Genomic DNA, 14,522 nt, shown 5'->3' with positions numbered 1-14,522 from the left:
GAGAATATGAAGTTGTCGTTGTGTCTGATTTCCAGTGAAGCCTGTTACAGTTTGTCACACCATCCAACCATCATCTGAATGAAGCTGATCGATCAAAGCTATTATGTCCTGGTGGCTTGAAAGCCAACTAAATGACCCTCAGTTATCCAGTACTATTTGTGCTGAATGTGAATGGCTCAGTCGGGGTTGTAGTATGTAGTTTTTTTGGTCATGCTTACATGCATGCGGGCTTACGCATGCATAAAGTGACTCTAATGACAGATATGTATTTTTTTCTATAAAGCCACTGCATATTGTCATGTAAAGCAAATGCACAGTGCAAGCAATAAAAGCAGTTTTTATTTGTTATATACAACTTTGCTTTTCTTTTTTTTAAAAATGATTTTTAGGTCTTATCACAACAACAGCGAGGAAACTGGACAGAGAGCAACAAGCTGAACACTTTTTAGAGGTACAGTAAAACCTGAACCGTATTCATAGGTTCATATTGATATTACTTATCCAGGCCTGCCACTTGCCACAACCTACTATTAACAAAGACAGGGTGGAGGACAACCCTGGCAGACCCTCAAGGCTCCATAAACTGTGATGAATGGCTGTAGTTTTGGGCCCCAGGTTTGGGATTTTCTAAATGTAATCATTCATCATTGGTTATCTTCTCCACTCAGGACGGGAACAGGGAGGAGAGGAGTTGGTCTGCCCAGCATTTGATAAGTGCAGACACTAGGCATACAGATAGCTGGGTGATTACCATTTCTGTTGCTCCTGCAGCTCTGCATACAGATGAACCTGATAATCACAGATTCTTGACTTTGTGGACATGAACAAACTTCTATTCCCCCACACTTCGCTTACAACTTATTAAATGCCGTTGAATTTACGAGCACTTTGCCTTTCTACAAAATGGAATGAAATAACCTGCAGTTGACCCACACGATTGCACCTTTGCGCTTTTGTTATGTGTTGTATCGCATGCCTGAATTGCCAATTGAGTTGTCCAGACTCACGCTGCCTTGTTTAGCTCCCATACTTAATAAATATATGGCAGCACAGTACAAAGTGAAAGAAACAGTAGAGAGAAAACTGCCATCAACAGAAAGAAAATATACTAGTGTGGCCAACTTGGAAAGAAACAAGTAAAGAAGTCTTTGTTAAAACATTGTTCTGAATACCACCCATGCATGCCACCCACTGCTCAGCCTGACTGCTTATGCTGTCTGTAATTAATAGCCTAGTGAAGAGTCAGGCTGGCAGCAATGGTGTTCACCCCTATCTGATCCAATTGATCAGTGATCAGCCCTCTGCCACCGCCTCCAGGGGATCAATAACACAAAGAGATTTCCCGTGAGCTCAGCTCCACGTGGCCCTGCCCTCACACAGCATGAGCAAGATTTACGATATCAATAAAATGTATGCGCTCCCTAGTAAAATCCCATGCATTTGTGTGCTTGTGTTCACGTTTTTCCCAGATTACAGTAATAGATGGCCCGGTGACCACCCGCCAATCTACTGTGTGGGTCATAGTTCACGTCCAGGATGAGAACGACAACCCGCCCACCTTCCCAGAGGTCACCTACCGCATCAGCTTGCCCGAGCGAGACAGAAACAAACGCGGGGAACCCGTGTACCGTGTCTTCGCTTACGACCGTGATTATGGCGCCAATGGCAACATCACCTACAGCATCATTAGCGGTAATGAGGACGAAAAGTTCAGTATCGACCCCAGGACTGCTATGGTGTCGTCAAAGAAGATGGTGACAGCAGGCAGCTATGACATCCTCACTGTGAGTCTCTCATATCAAATATAAAAGCTATCCTCGTTCTTAAAAGGGAAGTCTGTATTTTAAATGTGTGGGGAGATATGGCAGACAAAAGCCAGCACTCAGTAACAACAGTCTAAATTGCTGAAACGGCCTTCCTTGAGATAAGACTTTAAGGCACAGTGCTGCTTTCTTTCCATGTCTTGAGTGCTGCTTTTTCAATTCCGTTTCTTACAAACTAATCACAGCCAGTGTGCGCTTGTTAGATCCTAAGGCTCTGCTTTCAGGGAAAGTTGGCAGAAGCAAACGCAGTAACTTTGCCATGTTTCATCAGGCAAAAGCCCAGGTATTGGAGCACACACATTATTCTATTGCCAATAAATTCAGCAGCAGAGTGGAGGGGTTGTGGGGTGGAGTGGTGTCGATGGATACTAGGTGGCATGATAGATCTTAGTTGATCTAGCATGAAAGGGTACTTGTGGTCAGACTAATATTACAAACAAACACAAATTGCATTTTTTGCATCCATATTTATGCACTGCACAAACTAGTATTGTATTTGTGTTGGGTGTGAAAAAAGGCAGACCAAGCTATTGAAAGCCAGGTAGTGAGGCTCATCTCATTAATCTGTATTTGTTGAGATCAAAGTTTTTGCATGGATGGGATGTAATTGCTAAGCTATAGATGCAGTTAATCCACTCTAGGGGCAGTCAGTCAGTCAGTGCAGTGGTGATCAGTATAGATTATGAGTGTAGGTTTCACAGTCTGTGAAGTGGAGAGGAAAGAATTCTAATGTACTCAAAGTTTTTGGTTGGCCTGAATACATGCATACTAATACCTTAGCAAGTAGTGGTAAGTCCTCCATTTGCTTGCGTTGGTATGGTGGCCCTGAAAGGTCAAATGCATTGCAACTCAAAAAACAAACACTAGAAAATAGAAAAACACTGTAAAAGCAGAAAAAACACAACAGAAATGGAAAGAAAATGAAGCAAAAATCATGAAACAAAATAAAAGTGTTTCTAGGGGGACACAATAATGTGACGGAACTACTGCAAAGAGTAAACGGCTAATAGCAAACGTGTATCTACAGTATTATATGAATCATGTGATTAAAACAAATATTGATATGCATGCTTTTTCTTCTTTACCGATGAACCCTCTGCTTCTTTTGAGTGTGTTTCAGTGCAATCCTTTGCATGTTTTGGTTTGTGTCACTCTCACAGCTTGTCTGTTTTGTTTCATGATTTGTTTTTTTGTTTGTTTGTTTTTTATATTTCTGTTGTTTTTCATTCAGCACCCTGAGGCAACTGCAATTGTGATTTTTCTATTTGCTGGTGTTTTCATAAGTTGCAGTCCATTTGATCTCTCAGGGCTACTGTACTAATTTATCTATATTGTTCCTTCTCTTAGATAAAAGCGGAGGACAGTGGCGATCCGCCATTATGGTCTACTGTTAAACTTCATGTAGAGTGGATTCGTAAACCTGCCCCCTCACCAGTGCCCCTACTGTTCACCCAGCGGTACTACAATTTCTCCATTTCAGAGACAGCTACTGTTGCCCAGCCAGTGGGAGTCGTGGCTATCAGCCAGTCCAGCACACCTGTCTGGTTCACTATCATCGGTAAGAAAATTAATATAAGATACTGAACTAACAGAGAGCCAAAGAACAGTACATACTCTGAATTTTCTCATGAAGTTAGCCACAATAAAAGTGTTCTGGTTAAATTAATGAAAAGTTACAAAGTGTTTCTTGATAAAGTTAATAATAAACTGTTCTAGTTTTCATCATTATTGCCCTGACTCTGGTGAAAACAGATCTCCTCCCTGGTTTTTGAAAGAACAACTAAGGAATATTAATTTGTATTTGATAGTTAACATTAAATAAAAATATAGAGCTGTTAAAACAGGAAAATACGTTTAATATTTAATTGTTCTTTTTTTAATAGACAGAGAAAATGCAAATGCCATGGTTTTTCCCAGTTCATTCTTAGTGTTAATGTTAGTGGAGTAATCGTACAGAAAAGGTTATTCATATTTCAGATAGTTTTCATAAAATAAAAGCATGGGGATATTTTATTTCAAACTTCAAGAAGTAGGCTCTTATCACCCACCCTTAGCTTAAGTATTCTAATGAAAAGTCAATTTGTATCACTTAGTGACACATATATATGTAAAAACGTCAAGAGGTCAACTTTGCAGTACTGTATATAAATCATCCAAACCTTTGATCACAAGGATATCCAGACTTCATGAATATTTATATTCTCTTTTTTCTTTCCTCTCTCTCACCTTTAAGGCGGGCGCCCTGCCAGAGAAATGTTCTACATTCCTCAGAATGCATGTGGAAGAAACTGCTCGCTTGACACAGGTCGGGTCAAAGCTAATTTTGCCACACCTTTTCCCCCAAATGCTGCAGGTTTGAAGAAATTAAGGAAATCCAGGAAATGTAGCACGCAGTTCCATGACCTTGTTTAGCCAAAGGCAGAAGTGATCGATCTGAGTTTGGAATAGTAATCTCACACAGCTCCACTAATACTATGCGCTATCATTATCTCTGCCCACACAGGACAGGTTTGTGCCATTAGTTCAGCTACATTGTAGCTACTTTGGAAAGTTACTGCATTTCTGATAGAAGCAGCCTGTAATGATTCTGCTCCCCCTTCCATAAGGCCTCCATACAGTATTTTTATAAAACAACAGGCTATTTTAATGTTTCCACTTAGGGCTGAATTCAAATGCACCTCACTGTTTTTTAGCAGTTATGGATAAACCTTACAGTGACTAAAACAAGTACTAAGAAATGTGAGAGGAATCGCTCTTACAGTATAAATGACCCCTCAGAGATTTACCACCCACATTTTCAGGTGCTCCTCAGATTTACAGAACTTCACAGAGCTCTAGCCCAGTGCTTTACTGTCAAGCCCGGCAGCATTAGTATTTCGGATCACTCTCCCTGCTTTGTGCATCATTGGTCAGCCACTGCAAACAACTGTGGAGCTGAAGCTGCACTGGAGCGTTTAGCAACTAAAGAGGCAGATTGTATTCCTCTGGTGGAGACCAAAGCCAGAGCTGAAAATATGTGATACTTTGCTTACATTTGTTAGGGGCCATGTATAGTTTGAGAGTTTTGCATATGATTGCTTGTTTGTACTGCATTTCTTTTTAATCACACTAGAGAAATATTTGTGTTCTTAATCATTTTTATGGCACTGAATGTGATTTTGTGATATAGATAGACAGAAGAGTTTGATTCTTATACGGCTTTCTTATCTGGCGTGCTCTTCCTGGATTAATAACAGAACTCTGAGGCATCATTCCACCCTGACAGGAAAAGAAACTAGTGATTACATACTGTAATTTTCTTTTTTCTAAATGCTGTGAGATTGATCCCTCGTAGCGTTGAATTGACCCACTGCTCTGCCATGAAAAGTAGAACAAAAAATAAATAAATAAACAATGTGAGATCCTGTATTTTGCTCCCACTCAACACGCATCAGTGGTTGTGTGAAAAATGCCCAATCAGTATTCATATGCTGAGGGGTGCTCAGGCTCCCAGATATCTCGGGAGAGAAGCTGGAATGAGAGGAAGGATGGTACCGAATACCTAACACATATCAATCCCCTCCCTCACTTTAATCAAACATTAAGCCTTTAAACTGTACACTCACCGCCCGTGGAAAAGACCCTGCTGCGGGTTTTTGATCTCTGAGATGGGTTGTGTTTTGGAGTGATAAGACAGATGTTTGCGTGGCTGTTAACAGCTCTCAGGCTGCCAAGTGGGTTTGGTGCTACATCACATTGCATTTCAGTTCATTTTATTTCACAGTCCCTCCAGCTCCAGACGAAGGCACCTGGCCAAAACAATTACACAGTAATAACTTAGAGCACCTGAGTCTAATATGCAGTGCGAATACTAAAAGGCTGACACTATGTGTGTGTGCGGGGGTGGGTGTGTGTGTGTTCATTTATTCCAGGGAGCTTTGACATGCAGTTTGACCTCCAACTGGGGGTGGGGACTCTAGTCGTGGCCAAGCCCCTTGATGCGGAGGTGCAGTCTGTGTACAACATGACGGTACAGGTGACAGATGGGACCAACTTTGCCACAGCACAGGTACACAGAGTTTTGATTTGTTATGCGCTGGCGCTGCCTCTCATACGCCCCAGACCCACATCAAATTAAATTATTGTTCCCTCTTTTCACGGGGAACTGTTTACGCTCAGCTTCGCTTCCTCCGCTTGTGCTCGGTTTTTCTGAAATTATCTCATACTGACTATGAAATGTGCTTTTGTTGCCCTGCCTTTGACATTCCCTGGGCTCCTGCTGTCGGGGCTCCCCTACTGGGTATATCTTGTAAGGGAAATCCTTGATATCAGAGAATTAATGGGATTACTCTGGGCAAATAAAGGTCAAGATACAAAAAGAACCTCATGCCTCTTGGACAATGCTCACTCTGGCTTACAAGTCTGTCATAAATAGGGCCTTGTCTTAATGCAAATAGTGTTCAGTCGTGTCTGAGCCTTGCATTTACTCTACAATTGGATTGAGGATTGTCAGTTACCGAAGCTAATTCGACTCCAAGTCTCCTATCGCTGTTTGCCACTACGCTGACTATGCAGATTTCCTCTTCTATCTCTTCATCACTCAGGTGTTCATTCGAATACAGGACAGCAACGACAACCCTCCAGTTTTTTCTCTGCCAGCTTATGATGTCAGCGTATCTGAGGACATACCAGTTGACATGGAGCTGCTGCGGGTCAGAGCATCAGACATTGATGAGCGTGCCCGTTTGAGCTTCTCCATCTATGGCAGCGTAGACCCGGCCAGTATGAGGCTGTTTAGGGTCAATCCTGGCACAGGAGTCGTCTACACCGCAGACAGGCTCGACTATGAAGCCCGGACACAGCACATCCTCACTATTATGGTGAGAAAGGAAACATGGATGACAATCTGTTCTCGTGTGTCTCTATGTGTGTGTGTGAGCTTGGATGTTTTACTGTGAGTCTCTATGCGCCACTGTGCTATCCAATAAATTATGTCCGTTTTGGCAACCGTGTCTGCCTCACTTAATTTTTGCTGATTTTGTTCTTTTATCACCTCGTACAGCTCTATCCATATTCATCTCTCGTTTGCTGCTGTAGGTCAAGGATCAGGAGTTTCCATTTAACCGTGACCTGGCTCGTATCCTGGTGGCAGTGGAAGATTCCAATGATAACATTCCCTACTTCACCAGCACCGTATACGATGCTACGGCCTACGAGACTTTTTCTGTAGGCACGTCTGTAGTGCAGGTGACGGCCCTAGACAAAGACAATGGGATTAATGGGCAGCTCACCTATACTATAGAAGCAGGTACGGTGCAATCTGCAAGAAAATTATTCTCATTTTGATTTGTATCTGTGCTTGTGCTTTAAACAGTGTAGTGACCTGTGACTGGAATATCCTCCTTTAATAGTGTCTGTAACCTTTCTGCTACTTTCAGGTAACACCGGTGGTGTGTTTGGCATTGATAATACCACGGGCCTTATCTTCATTGCCAAGGAACTGGACCTCACTTCTTTAGGCTTTTACACCCTCAGTGTGCGCGTCACAGACAGTGGATTTCCCCCATTAATGGCCACCGCTTCAGTTCGCATTTCCTTGATCCTCTCAGACTTCTCCAAACCGAAATTCTCTCAGAAGGAGTATCAGGCTGAGGTAAAAAAATAAATAAATAAATAAAGTTAGAGATAAATTACTGTCTGAAGGGAGAAGGCTGGAGAGGGTGGGAGAGATAGGAGGAATAAAAACAGGCTTGAAGGCGGTATGTGTGTATAGAGGTTAAATGTCTAGACAGATATACAGGAGGTAAGAATAATATTTTTCAAAAAACAGTCTATACAACTCACTCAAGTTCTGAAAATCTACCTGTATATTTTCACTCTTTGGCTTTATAGATTATGGAGAACAGCAAAACTGGAACTTACGTGATCACTGTTAGCGCCCTCAGCCGCTCAGCAATCATTTATGACATCACCAGAGGCAACGAGGAGCGCTGCTTCTTTATTAACCACCATACCGGTGTAATCACTACACGCAAACCGCTGGACTTTGAGGTTTGTTAATGTTTTTCTTTTTTGGTTATATATTGGCTGTATAGATGCTTAGCAGTCAAACAGTGGGTACGAGGGGCTTCTGTTCTGTCCCTAGTGCATTTTGTATGTGTGCCTTTGACCCAAATATATAGTCAGTCATAAAGAATTACATTGAGCCAAAAAAAGCAACAGCAAACAAGCAGTCCTGGAACAGATGGTGTGGCCCTCAGAGCCGTAATCAACATTACATCTAATCACTCACTGTGATTAGATGAGAAAAAGGTAACTGAGAGTGCATAAATATGCAGAGGTTCTCCAAGATGCTTCTAACAAGCTGTCATTTCAGTCACTTGTTTAAATATACCCTGAGAACAAGGTATTGTTGGAAAGGGAAAGGATGGTAACATGAAATATTTACGTGATTTTTGTTTCTATTTACAAAGATTTATAGCATTATTTTTAAAGCCACTGTCACGTTCTTCTTTATGCAAAAAAAGCTGGCTTTACATCGGATCTAAATTGAATTTGTTTTTTTTAAACAATTTAACTGGATTTCTTTGTTTTGCCAGCAAACAACATCTTACTTTCTGGTGGTGCGTGCCCTGAGCATGGCTGGAGTGGAAGCCAGCACCTCCGTCATCATACAAGTAGTGGATGTGAACGACAGCCCACCTGTATTCCAACAAATCAGGTATTAGTGGTGGTCATAGTTGATTTGCAGATATAACTAAAGCTTTGACATTGACATGCTGCTCTGTCTTTTTGTGTGTAGGCTTGTTGAGTGTTAAAAAGTGATTTTCTCGACCGACCTAAGGAATATTTGACTGACATCAGCGTTACCTTTTTCTCCTAACAGGTATGTCGGCGTAGTCAGCGAGGCTGCTCCAATCAACAGTGTGGTCCTGGCAGAGGACGGTAACCCTTTGGTCATCCAGGCAACTGATAAGGATCGCAACCACAATGCCCTGTTAGTGTTCGAGATCATAGGCGAGACTGCTCGGATGTTCTTCAGCGTGGACTCTGGGACTGGATCGATCCGGTAGGTGATAGTGCTGTGCAGAAGTTGCATCACTATTGATCTGATTAATTTCCTTATAAGTTGATATACACTGGGTTTGTTTAAATGATTTTTAGAACGATTGCCAGTCTGGACTATGAAACCTTCTCTGAGTTCGTCTTTCGGGTTCACGTTAGAGATAGTGGCCAGCCTCCACGGGATGCTGACAGCCCAGCAGAGGTACTTATAAAGGTAAGCAAATAACATATGAATCAGCTTTCATTGTCTCATAAACACTCACTTTGAGTTCTGCGTTATCGTAGTCATTTCTCAACATTATTTTCACTCCCTGTGTACCACGTCTTAGGTGATCAACATCAATGACTCGCCCCCAAAGTTTTCCCAGGACACTTACGAGACAATCCTCTTGTTGCCTACCTACATGGGTGTAGAGGTCCTTAGGGTTAAGGCTCTTGACCCCGATGTGACCTCTGACCCCACACTTAACCCTGACAAGTCTATCACACCACAGCTACTTTACTCTTTGGTGGACAGCAATGTGGAGTTCTTTTCTGTTGAGCCATACACTGGAGTTGTGACCGTCATCAATCAGAACCTCAATAAAGACCGTTATCGCTTCAATGTGAAGGTAGGTCATCAGTGGACATGACATACCATTTGAAAGTCTTTTCAGCATGCTGCTATCTGGACTAAGCTGGGTAAAGATAATAATGATTTCCTCCAGAAAGTCAGATTCCTGGGTCAATGCAGAGTTGTGCACATAGAGCCCAAAATTATTTGGTGACTTGATGTGGGATACCTCATCTGCATGACTCAGGATTTTCTGACCCAGGATTACATGCAGAATTATTTTACTGTTTTTATTAAGAAAATAAGGGCAGTCAAATTCAGCTAAGAAAAAAAACACTCCAGCATTACATTCTCCTTTCTTTAAGGTTTGGGATGGACGTTTTTCCAGCATGACATTGGTCACGGTGCTTGTCCGAGAAGCTATAGACAGCGGAATTCTCTTCACCTTCCCAGTCTACTCTGCCTCCATCCCCGAGAACATACCCAATATCACCTTAGTGACTGTGGTGAGCACAGTTGGTCACCGCCTCAACGAGCCACTCAAGTACACTCTGCTGAACCCCGTTGGGCGCTTCAGCATTCGGCCCACTTGTGGAGCAGTGTTCACTACCGGTGTGCCTTTTGACAGAGAGGAGAAGGACAGTTATGAATTGGTGGTGGAGGTCAGCAGGGAAGATGAAATATTGAGGGTGGCTAGGGTGATCGTGCAAGTACAGGTAGGTATGGAAATCATCTATCTGCAAGAATGCTTCTAGTTGTTGTTTTTTCTGTCCATCCTCCACATTTACAGTAATGCAGACTTGGGTGTATTGGGGCAGTCCTGTGTTTTCAATTCCTTTGGTTTAGAATGCTTTAAATACATTTTACATTGTGGCTTGAATGTGTTTTTGTTATAGACTAATTTGGTAGGACAGTGGTGCAGTGGTCAAGAGATTGTTTGTGTTGTTGAACAGTAGCTTTAAAATGACCCCATTATGTTTTCTTAAAATCAAATCTTCTAGGTGGAGGATGTAAACGACAACTCTCCACAGTTTGTGAACCTTCCATACTACGCTGTAGTGCAGGTAGAAGCACAGCCAGGATCAAGTGTTTTCAGGGTCTCAGCTACTGACAAAGACTACAGTCGGAATGGACAAGTGACGTACAGCCTTAAGGAGCAGCACAGAAACTTTCAAGTAAGTGAAACATCTTCCCTTATTTTATATGGGAGGCTGTAAAATGTTATAATTGTGCAAATTCATGAGTTGGACTAATTAATGTCTATAAATCCCATGCAGGTGCACCCTGTGACAGGAGAGCTGACCTTAAAGAGAGCCTTCGAGGCAGATTTATCTAACGCAGAGTACAAACTGATCCTCGTGGCGACTGACGGTGGCTTCCCTCCTCTGTCCAGTGAGGTGGAGCTCCCTGTTAGTGTAGTAAATAAAGCTATGCCAGTATTTGACAAGCCTTTTTATGGTGTCACTGTCAAAGAGGATGTGGATGTCTCCACCTCTGTCTTGTGTATCAATGCCAGTAGTCCCGAGGGCCAGAGCGTCATCTTCACCATCACAGATGGAGACCCTTCCCTCCAGTTTGACATTGGCTTTGACACAGGAATCATCCGTGTGATTTACCCGTTAGACTATGAGACCACACAGTATTACCGTTTAACGGTGAAGGCTACCGATACACTGACCGGAGCTAAGTCGGAGGTCGATGTGGACATTGTCATGCTGGACGTGAACGATAACCCACCGCTGTTCCTGAACACCTCATACTCAGCTGTGCTCTCTGAGAACTCCATGATTGGAACGCCCGTCTTACAGGTGTGTGTGTGTGTGTGTGTGTGCGCACGCCTGTGTTTACTCAGTCAGTCCAGTGTGTGCTTTAACTGAATGAGTGTTTACACTTAAGAGTCACTTCAGCAGCATTGTGGATAGCTCATTTATTCATGGGAAGATGGTGTGATATTTGCCTAGAAATTTCCCAGTGGAAGTCCTTGACCTTTAATACAATAGTGCTCTTTTTTCATTCAGGAACATATTTCTGTTTACAAGATGAGAACATCATATGATTGAATTTGGATTTTTCTCACATCTTTTTAAGTCAGTCAGCAAAATACTGTAGGCTTGTGCCCCTTTTTACTACCATTAAAATGTAAAAGAAACAGCTTTAAGAACAGGATCTTGTAATCACTGAGCATACTCACTGAGCCTTAAAATGAGCTTTGCTCTTGCTCTGTGGTAGTGCAGTGTTGTTCACCATGTGGGTCATATTTGATCTGATCAAAAGCACATCTCTGCCTCAGCAGTCAAATAATGAATTTCTGGACAACCAAAAAGGGATGCCAAATGGTTTGGTATTAGTACACGAAACAGTCGCTAAGTGATGACCTAAGTTTCTGTTTATTAGCTCTGAATGGCTATAATGGGCAAAATATAAAGGTAACTTTGATAACCTAAAAATTTTGGTGGTCGTCCTTGGTATGAAGGTCAGCTTTTTCAACTTTAGTGAAAATTGGGGAGAAATGTTTGGTCTATAAATGTACAAATCTGTAAATAAAATCAAGTATGGTAACCACATCAGTTAAATTAACACAAGTGGCCTGTGTTAACATAACATGAACATCCCAGGTCATTGATGAACAAGTAGGTGATCTGACTGGCGCAGCCTGGTGAAACAGTGTGGCTTCCCATTGTTTTACAAGGCAAAATAATTATTTAAGTCTAAGAAACCAAAATGCCAAAATACATTTTTGCTTATTTCAGTGACCTCTAGTGGTTGTGTGCTGTGTTTTTTGTAGCTTCTCAATATCAAAATATCAGTTTCTCAGAACCTATTTATTATAGGTACAGCTGGCCTTCATATATTTGAAAATCATGCATGTTTTAAAAGTTAACTGCACAAACTCACTTCCAACTTTGACCCAATTGTGGCGTTACATTGCTCAAGTCACAGACATAAAAAACAGGGGACCAAATTTCAAAACCTTTTATTTCCTTTAACATTATATCACAACTTTTAAGATTTTTATATTATATTACTTTATTTTTGTAAATATAGTTGTATCCCTCAAAATGTTCATGCTGAATGTTAGACAAATGCTTTGACAAGGTTTTAGATGTCTTTCTATCCTATTCTCAGTTAAATCTGGAACGTTATTTACTTTTTCAATTGGCTGCAGTGGTGGTGCTGTGCCCACAGAGTATGTGTGGGGTAAGCAAATCAGCCCTTATCTTGAATAATGCATGAGGCAGGACACAATTGAATGTAACTCTCCGTGTAGGTGTTTGCCCAAGACCAGGACACAGAAAAGAACGCCGTGGTGAGTTACCAGATCCTATCTGACATCTACAACAGCACCGACTACTTCAGCATCGACAGTAACAGCGGGCTGATATACACGGCACGTCTGCTCGACTATGAGCTCATCCAGCGCCACAACTTCATTGTCAGGGCGACGGACAGCGGAGACCCTGCCCTTAGCAGTGATGTTACTGTCTCCGTGACTGTAACTGACACCAATGACAACCCACCTAATTTCAGCCAAATGCTGTACGAGGCCTTTGTCAGCGAGCTGGCTCCCAAAGGACACTTTGTGACTTGTGTTCAGGCATCAGATGCTGACATCTGTGATGCCAGTAGGCTGAGGTAAGGAAAAAGACGCTTTGAGAAGTTACAGATTCTGTGTTTTCTCTGTAGAATTGTTTTACCGTTGAACCTAGATGAAAATCCTCTTTAAGAATTTTTCAGATTGTCACCTCTTGAAAAGCACAGTGCTGTGTTTTGGTTTACTAAAATCCCAGTAATCCTGGTTCAGTTTCACATGAGGCTTTATTTAGATTTTTCTCAAGCAGTTTTGGCTCAGCACCCCCTCAAGACAAGTAGACACTTGTAATTTGCAGCACCTCTTGAGCAAAATAACTTTGTAGACCGTAAGCAACACAAGCTCTCTCTTCTTCCTCCGCCTTCAGGTACAGTATTCTCTCAGGAAATGAGAAAATGACTTTTATGATGGAGCCAGATACGGGGGTGCTTCGTCTGTCTAACAAGAGGAGACAAGGCATGAAACTCTCCTATCAACTCAATGTGTCTGTGTCGGATGGAGTCTTCACCAGCACTGCTCAGGTGAGACAACTTTTGGCAGTTACGTATTAGTTCTGTCAGCTGATTTGGTCTTTTTTTAAGTCTCAGTAGTCCTTATACACAAAAAGTGGGCTGACCTTCTTCACCGGCCTGTCAAAATTATTACCAACCTTCGCCGCTGCTCAGTGTAACTGCTGTTTCTCACAACTGCCAGCTCCGCAGTGGGAGGTTAATGTCTCGCCGTATCAGATTTACTTTGAGGATAAGCTGCCAGCTGGAAAAAATACTCACATCTGTCTCTTAGTGGTAATTACAAATGGGAGATTTGAGGGGGGGGTTGGGTCATATATCACACATTTCTGTTGCAATAACACATCACCACATTCTTAAAGTTCTTCTTCTGACATGCATGAAATATGTGTGCAGCAGTTCTTCACGGAGGTGTCAGTATCTGTGGCTCGTGTGTAATTCAAATCAGTAACTAATTATTCACAACCCTGGTGTTCTTACTACTGCTGTGCCTTTTTGATTTGATCGTGTTTGACAAATCAGCCGGTGATGTTTATTGGGATGGCAACAGCAACATGTCAGCAGACAGTGAGGTTGATGATGATGGAGTGATGTTGCGATGGTGATTCACAGGTGATTGTACGTGTCCTGGGAGCTAACCTGTACAGCCCAGTATTTAGCCAGAGGTTCTACTTGGCTGAGGTCCAGGAAAATGCACCGGAAGGGTCAAAGGTCATTCAGGTAATTTCACTTTTTCAGTGCACTGAAGCACAATTAATGAATACGAACTAACATAATGAGGAATATTGATGAATTTATGTGTGGACATACAGGTCCGCGCAACAGATGAGGACTCGGGACTGTACGGACAGATCACCTACTCGTTCATCAACGACCTGGGGAAAACTCAGTTCACCATTGATGCAGATGGGGTGATTTCCACTGTTCAGAAATTAGACCGAGAAAATCCTTTCAACAAGGACATGGTGCTAACTGTGATGGCCCTGGATGGTGGAGGTAACTGT

General features: G+C 42.2%; 1 protein-coding gene across 1 annotated transcript in view; it reads left to right on the top strand.

The window, feature by feature from the left end:
• The window catches only part of LOC116331462 (protocadherin Fat 3), a 66,075-nt gene that overhangs the window by 21,616 nt on the left and 29,937 nt on the right, over nt 1–14,522 (top strand). The window contains 19 exon segments of the mRNA XM_039618758.1: nt 390–451; nt 1,470–1,784; nt 3,171–3,381; nt 5,735–5,871; nt 6,407–6,682; nt 6,900–7,110; nt 7,241–7,455; nt 7,695–7,853; nt 8,402–8,523; nt 8,689–8,871; nt 8,967–9,081; nt 9,197–9,478; nt 9,786–10,136; nt 10,422–10,595; nt 10,698–11,228; nt 12,689–13,053; nt 13,377–13,530; nt 14,131–14,238; nt 14,331–14,514. Of these exon segments, the coding sequence (XP_039474692.1) occupies nt 390–451; nt 1,470–1,784; nt 3,171–3,381; nt 5,735–5,871; nt 6,407–6,682; nt 6,900–7,110; nt 7,241–7,455; nt 7,695–7,853; nt 8,402–8,523; nt 8,689–8,871; nt 8,967–9,081; nt 9,197–9,478; nt 9,786–10,136; nt 10,422–10,595; nt 10,698–11,228; nt 12,689–13,053; nt 13,377–13,530; nt 14,131–14,238; nt 14,331–14,514 (4,155 nt within the window).

This window comes from Oreochromis aureus, linkage group 10, assembly GCF_013358895.1.
Source record: "Oreochromis aureus strain Israel breed Guangdong linkage group 10, ZZ_aureus, whole genome shotgun sequence".
In the NCBI taxonomy this organism is placed as follows: domain Eukaryota; kingdom Metazoa; phylum Chordata; class Actinopteri; order Cichliformes; family Cichlidae; genus Oreochromis; species Oreochromis aureus.
This window is presented reverse-complemented; position numbering and strand designations above follow the sequence as displayed.